The sequence below is a fragment of the Capsicum annuum genome, chromosome 9, assembly GCF_002878395.1.
Source record: "Capsicum annuum cultivar UCD-10X-F1 chromosome 9, UCD10Xv1.1, whole genome shotgun sequence".
NCBI lineage: Eukaryota > Viridiplantae > Streptophyta > Magnoliopsida > Solanales > Solanaceae > Capsicum > Capsicum annuum.
In genome coordinates, this window is record NC_061119.1 from 54,016,463 (window position 1) to 54,024,679 (window position 8,217).

Consider the following 8,217-nt stretch of genomic DNA (forward strand, 5'->3'; position numbering starts at 1 on the left):
AAGGGCCTTAGAAATATTGTTTGAAATTTTTGCCCTTCATTAAAAGTCCTTTCTTTAGGTAAAATCGTCTTTTTACCCTTTTCTAATATTTAAGAATTGAAAATTAATTAAATATTTTTAGTAAAACCTTTACTTATTAGAAGTCATTAGAACTAATGAAAACTAATACCTTTTTCATTCGTTTAAGAATTCTAAATCAACTAAAATTTATTTTTAAGAACATTTGAAAAATCTAGAAATAAATATGAAAGTTTTAGAATAAGAAAAATGTAAGAATTATCAATTTGAGTCTTTAAGTGATGTGCTATTAGTTATGTATGAAAGTTTATCATTGAACAATTGGGTATGTGAGTTGATGATTCATAATTACCTGATCAATATTGTGCCAACAAAGAGATGCTAAAAGAGTTCAAGGCTGAAGGTTTGAAAAAACAGATGAAATAACTACTAGTTGAATAATAATGTGTTCATCTTTGTTGTGGCTGTGAAACCAGTATCAACCACTAGGAAATATGCTTTGTCGTAAATAGTAGTTTCTACATGCATGGGGTTCTCATTTATGCTCTTTCTACTGATGTTGTTTTAAGTTTGGTTTCCCTAAGGAACAGAACAACATACAAGTAAGTATTATATTACCATAGTATATTTGCTTTAGAATTTTATGATTTTATTTTACATAGGTGCATTAGATAGAAGGGTATTAAGGTTGTGGATTAGGGTAGAAGATTAAATTCTTTTTTATTTATAAATTATTTATTTTGTAATGTCGTAGTTGTTATATGCAATTTAGTTCTAATATTATTGCATTTGCATAGTTTATTTGTTTTAAGAAAATATTTGTAATTCTTTTCTATACAGGTGCATTAGATAGAAAAATGTGAAGGAGTTCACGGATTAGGCATAAGGTTGAATTCTTCTTTATTTATGAATCATATTTTTTGTAATATTGTAACTTTTTGTGCAATTTAGTCCTAATATTGTTGCATGCTTGTAGTATATTTGTTATAGGAAATTAGTGATTCCTTTTTATTAGGTAGTTATGCTTTGACATGCTTTTTGGCAGTTTACACTTGGTGGGAATGCAGGAGCATTGTGTCTGTCGTAGTTTTATCCTCATACATGTATTTTTTTTCTTTTGATGAATTTCTTCACTGTCGTATTTTCTTTTCATATTATTTTCTTAATACTGGGTACTAACATTGCTATGTTCATTGTACTGATTTCTTGGAGCAGAGCACATGATAGCTTCATGGTTAGAAATTCTTATAAATCCTCTGCCACATTGTTGCCTAGATTTTTCAAGTACAATAGTTTCTTTAGTTTCATTCACCTGTTTAAAACATATGTACATATCTTTTTACTGCTAATATACATCTATAGTACTATCCCATTTTAGATTATGAATATTTTATGTGTTAGCTTTAGAATTTATTTTGTATTTAGAATAAGAAAAATATAAGAAGTATTAATTTATTAAAAGTTTTAAGTAAGTAATCAAAGATTTTTTAAAGATTTAACTTTAAAAATAAGGAAAGATTTTAAATATTGAAAGAATAACAAAAATTTAATCGTACTACAAATATAATTCAAATAGATGCATCTTTCTTAGCCTTTAGCAGCAAGGAAAAGAGGTGTTGCATGACAAACGCAAAAGTGACGGCCCATTAACCACTTGAAATTTTTGATTGTAAAATATATATGTGTTTACAATAAAATTTATGCTATGTTTACATTATTATGTTAAAGCATACTTGAAGGATCTTTGAAAAGTGACTTGAACTTTTTGCACTTCATTAAAAACCTTCGCAATAAACAAAATCGTCTAATTTTAAATAATCAAAGAATACACATGCGAGAAACGTGCGAGACACGTGCGGTTAAACTAGTTATATTAAAAGTGTGAAGGGCCTTAGAAATGTTATTTGAACTTTTTGCCCTTCATTAAATTATTTTGCAATAGACAAAATCGTCTTTTAACTATTTTTCTCAATTTTTTATTTAGTTAGATTAAGACTCCTAAAATACATGGAAAGAAATTAATAACTTTTAAAATATGTAGGAAGAACCATGATAAAGCAAAAACATCTAAAATATATGAAAAGAAGTTAATAACTCCTAAAAATATATGGGAAGAATCCTGATAAAATAAAAAAGTCTAATACTTAGTGTTATTTTTGATGTTTTCAGGCACAAGAATCTGTATATATGCAACAAAAACTTCAACACAAGTTTAAGTCAAAGACAAGAACACTTATGAAGTTCCTTAACACCTTCAACACAAGATTATGAATAATCTATCCAAGAAGTATTTTAGATTTAAGAAATAAGATAAAATAGAAATGCAAAGCCAAGTCCCCCGACTTCACAGAGTGTCCTTAAGGAATAATTTCTCACTGTACCCGAGGTTATGGAATATTCCTCCCAGGATAAAATGTCTTTCAATCCGAACAATAGCGGTACCTCAAATTGTTGGATTCTTCGAACTCACTCAACAGTTTAATGATCACACATAATTTTTGTATAGAAGAAGAGTGTTTTTGCTGTCAAAAATCATGTCTATACCTAAGGAATATATCAGGTATTTATAGCCTCAAATGTGTCCTTTCAGAAAGGATGTATTGGTTCAGCAAAAAGAGATCTATTTAGTAGCAATCACGTTCCTGGGCCCAGTCTGTGTTGGACCTGTGCCTAATCTGCGGCCGCAAGTGACGTTTCGCAATTTTCAGTAGTTTTTGTGCTACATCTGCACCCATAGGTCGCGTACCTGCGCTACATCTGCGCCCGCAGGTCACCCTACAACGTGAAACAGTGTGCCTTTTACCTCGAAGGGCCTCATCCCTTCGTGATGCGTTGCGTATGTGTTTGCATGGTGTTAAAATTGCGCCTGCAACTTGGAGAAAATAATTATATCAGATTTTTGGATTAAGTTTTTCACTTGTAACACAAGTTTCGAATAAAATTAGTTTAAAAAAATAGATCTCATCGATCGATCATTTGACAAATCCAAATCCAAATCCGAAGCTGAGCCGAGCGAGCGAGCGACGACAACGGCGCAGGGCACCACCTTGTTCTTGCCTCACTATCCATGTGGAGTTAGTGTTCCTTATTAAAAACACTCCAAAGTTCCCTTCTCCCACTAATGTGAGAGAATTAGTGAACTTTCTAATTTGAGAGTACACTTTCTAATTGGTGTCTCTCTTTCCCTTCACCATTTTCCCTTCTTTTTCCATTAACATATACATCTTGAACCCAACACTTAGTACTTTGAAATTAATAAAAGAAGAATAAGTAGAATATTATGAAAAAAATTATAGTATAAATTAAATAAAAAAAGAGGAAGAAATCACTGTGCACGTCAAAAGAAAAAAACAAGGAGGAAAATTTAATATTTAACATTATATGATTTAAAAAATAAAAACTTAATAAATAGAATAAATTTAATTTATTTTTCCTAGGCATGAGGTTTAGGATTTAATAATGTATATTAGTTGATTTTTCATTTATTTAATTTAGGTAATATTTAATAATTCTAAATTAATTAGAATTTTGTGTTGCATAAAAAATATTCTATAATTTTATTTAAGTACTACCTCCGTCCCAAATTATGTGTCGTCATTTTTTTCGGTCCATCCCAAATTATGTGTCGCCTTTTCTTATTTGGTAAGTTTCTAAAGACACAATTACAATTTTACCCTTAGTGATCTCACTTGATTTTAAATACTATTACTCCTTTTTTTATTTGTCTTTTCAATTAAAAATGATCCCACTTGATTTTAAATATTATTAATCCTTTTTGTAAGAAGGGTAATTTTGTAACTTTAACAAAGTCAATACTTATTTCTTAAATATCGTGTCTGATCAAATGGCGACACATAATTTGAGACGAAGGGATTAATATTTTGGATCAAAATTTCTATGAAACAAATTCTTATATTATACTTGTTTTTCTTATTTTAGTTTTGATTCATGTCATTTTCTTGCTATCACTGTCATCATCCTCTTGCTTTTATATATTTCTTTTAGTTCATAACTTTAAAACAAAGGTTTATTGCTCTTTTCTTAAATTTCTTTGTTAAATTGTGACTTAATTTTAATTATGTTAACCACATAGGTATAGAAGTCATGAATTAAGAAATTTCTTTTTATTTATGAGTATTCTTTTTGGTAATATCACAACTTTTATTTACTATTTAACCACTATTGGAATTCATAAAATTCAAATATCTAATTAAACAATCCGGCTATATAGATCCAAGATATAGGCGCAAAAATTCAACTGATATTTATTTAAGGAGGATCCAAACACCTATATATAAAAGACCACTATTCAACATTCTTCATCACAAATTTTAGAGTATGAACTTTATGTTGTGGTGCTATACAGAGAAGGTGAAAAGAAGTTCAAGAAAATTAAAAGGCTTAAGATATTATTCTCTCAGTTATTTTTGTCTTCGATAAAATTGTTTAATTTTTTCCTCTAGGAATATTTCTTTTATCATCTTATGTGCATGTGATTGATAACGTTTCAATTACTGTTTTGTCCAATTTTAATATTTTCTGGCTTAAGTTTTGTAAGAGAGCACTGTTATTATAATTAGATATTTTCTATAAAAGTTTATAATCCACTCTATTTGAGTGTGTTACTATTTAACTTTTTGATTATAAAGTATTGTTTTCTTTGCATGATTCATATGTTTATATATTCATGACTACTATATCAAAAGTTGGATATTAGAGTAGGGACAAAGTCAACTTTTTTTAGCTATGAATTTGATAAAATTTGTTGATATAAAATTTTAAGTCATTTAATAATTTGTATTTATATTAAACAAATTAATATGATATATAATTAATTATTGATAACTTGTTTGTCCTTTATTAAAAGACCCTACAATAGATAAAATAATTATTTTATATTTCTCTCAGTTTATTATTAATATACATGGGAAGTCAACATTTATAGAATTTCCTGGATTGCCTATATTTTATAGGTTTTAAGAGTCTATTTTAAGTGTTGTAAGTTTAGAAGTATTTTATGGATCAAAATAGTATATTTCTATTGTTAGGTTGAGGTGTATTTATAATTCTATTAATTTAGTTTTTGAAAAGAAGAAGGAGAAGAAATTGGAAACTCCGAATAAAATCGATCTCTATGAGACAATACTAGAAAATGTTTGATTGGACTTTGATTAAAAACATCCTTTTGCATTTATTATCATTCCACTTTTTATTTTTCTTTATTTCGTTTAGTTAATAAATTGAAAGATTATATATGTCATTTTATTTTATGTTTTTTCATGCATAATAGTTGATTTTACGAGATAAATAATTTTGTTAGATGTATATATTTATATATGTTCTAGTATGCATTCATCTTTAAATTAAAGTACTTTCTGTGTCGCTAAAGTAGCATGAAGTTTGCAAGATTTCGTAATTACCTCAACTTACAAGTGGTTACTTTTTGTATGCTTTGATTTTTATTCTGTAGCATAGATGTAATACCCCGCGTTTCAAGATCATTGAGCAACGTACGACTTCTTTCCTTATGTCGTATACATAACATACGAGTTGTATGTTATAGTCGTATCCAAGACAGTATGAAATGGTTGATGTTCTATTTTAGGTACGACTAGAGCCTTAGAGTAGTAAGATTACTATACGAGTCGTATAAATATAAGTTGTAAGGTCAGTAGCCTAGGTTTTCTAAGTTTCTGTCCAAGTTACTAGTGGTGGCTATAAGACGTAATGACTTGTTAGGAGTTGTAAGCTGTGATTCGTATACTAACCAGTGAAGGATCCAAAAATCAAGCCTCATTTTTTTATAGATTTATAAGTTGGATATATATTAAGTCCTCAAATATTTCCTAACTTATAGACAAGTCGAAACATCCCATAGTGATTAAATTCTTGGGATGTATATAACTATAGTCATATTCAAATGATCATAACTTTTATTATACGAAGAATTTATGACCTAAATACCCACAAATATATATATAATTGAATTATCTTTCCAATGATACCAATTTTGCCTTAATCCATTATCGGGGTGAAAAGTTATGGTCAAATTATTGAAGCACTGTCAAAGTTGTCAGTGGTTACGACTCCTAATGACGAATCGTAAGCAGACCATACGAGTTGTCAGGAGGAGTAGTACCCATGGTGATAGGGGTCACAATCTGGGCTCCTTGTGATAACTCAAGACACGAACCATACCCAGAACTTACGAATCATAACCAAACTCATTGGGACTGCTGATAAGTCATTAATTTGATGGCGTACTAGCACCTTTTAGGCCAAAATTATCATGCTTTTTGGTTTATTTGATGGTAGTGTTTTACTTAATGCTCATTTGTGTAGGTAAAAGTAAAAAATGGGAGATGAGCAAGTCATTCAAGTCAACAAAAGATCAAATGTGAAGGAAAATAGCCATCTGCTTTGCATCCGCTTTGCATATGCTTTGGATCTTGCATCTTCTTATAAGTTGCTTTCCATCTGCTCCCCATCCGTTTTGGATCCGCTCAAGCAGATCAAGAGCAAGGTGGCAATTTTGTAATTTTTTCAAATGTGCAAGTGGGGCTTATTTAAGAGGTCTTGTAGCTCATTTTCATCCATCATTCTACAAATCTATCTCCCATCTTTAGTCTAGGATTTTTGTAATTTATTGGAGCTTGGAGGAAGACTTGTACTAATTTTGAGCTAAGAAGACATTAGAGTGACTTCTAAGTGTAGATTTGGCTTCACCCATTGAAAATTCATTGGATTCTAAAGTGTGGTTTGCACTCTCTTTATTTTCTTATGGATAACTTTGATGGAAATATTAGTTCATTTGTGTTTATACCATTATAAGTTACTAGATCTACCTCTTGGGGTTATACTTGATTAGGGTGCAATTATGTGTGGGTTGTGATATTTTTGCGTATATTTGAGTTTGCTAATGATGGTTTCTATTATTGCTTGATTAAAATTGATTAGGATTTGATGGGTGAAAGCCCTAAATACCCAAATGAGTTTGATGGGAGAAAGCTCCAAAATCTAGAAAGCTCAAGGCCATTTTCGAAATAAGGATTTTGGGTGAAATTTAGGAACCTATATCATCCTCGAAAGAGGGATGTGGATACCAAAGCAATTGTAAATAATTATATGCGTAGTTTTCTAATCTATCACTATCTTAGAAATAAGGGTGGTTATGAAGTTAACTACACCATGGGTATCATCCTAAAAATAGGGATGCCTTGATTGAGGTATTGGGTGGTTTTGATTGACACGCTTGTTAGGTGCTCGAAAAAACCAATGGCTGAAATCTTTGTGGTTTGGTTGAAAAACTAACCTCAAGGACATTATACCTATCCTACCATATCATTCATGATTAGAATTTTGCATCGAATTATCATGTTCCCTCGCACATATTGCCCCTAGGAAAGCATAATCCCAAGATCTATTTTAATTGATTACACTCTAGTTGTTCTTAGTCTCGAATTAGTCCCTTGGAAGCCTAATAATTACATTCACGTTCGACACGATTGAAAACCCCCCAAATCATTTTGCACCTTCGCTTTGAATTGGGCAAGCACTCTTATTTTGAATTAACTCAATCACCACTCACATTGTTCCTTATGAATTCGACCCCAACTCTCGTTGGGTAAATATAGTGGCAACGACCGCCTTGCACTAAAATTAACGTTTAAGTTGAGCGTTATCAAAAAATAACGCCGTTGCCGGGGAGTGAAACATAGTTTTCACTCTTGTAGTGTGTTTAGTTACTTTGGGTTAGCCGTAGTATTTTATTTTACATTGTTTGGTGTTTTTGTTCTTTCTTAGGTGTGCATAATAGTATACACGATACTATGATTCAACACGGTAGTCATACCGGCATGATTGATGGGTATCATGAGGATAAGGACCACCTCGGTGATGCGGATTGAGCTAGTGCTATTCATATTCGACTGACGGAAGGAAATAGAGCATTTCACGTTACTAGAGTGATGATTCACTTTCTTCAAATGAAAGGGTTATTTGTAGGCCAAGCACATGAGGATGCTAATCTACACTTGACGAATTTTATTGAGGTGTGTTCTCCATTTGACATGCCCCACATATCTTAAGAGTCAATCCAATTGTGTCTTTTCCCATTCTCTTTAACGGGAGAAGCGGTCTTATGGTTGCGGTGTTTGCCTGCGGGGTCTATCACTTCATGGTTGGGCTCATGGAGGCATT

The 8,217-nt window shown here is 31.0% G+C and overlaps 1 protein-coding gene across 1 annotated transcript in view; it reads left to right on the forward strand.

The window, feature by feature from the left end:
• Nucleotides 1-1,208, forward strand: part of LOC107842781 (probable glycosyltransferase At5g03795) — a 24,293-nt gene extending 23,085 nt beyond the window's left edge. The window contains exon 4 of the mRNA XM_016686805.2: nucleotides 1,064-1,208. Within this exon, the coding sequence (XP_016542291.1) occupies nucleotides 1,064-1,105 (42 nt within the window). The 3' untranslated portion in view covers nucleotides 1,106-1,208. The remainder of the gene's footprint in view (nucleotides 1-1,063) is intronic.
• Nucleotides 1,209-8,217: the final 7,009 nt, after the last annotated feature.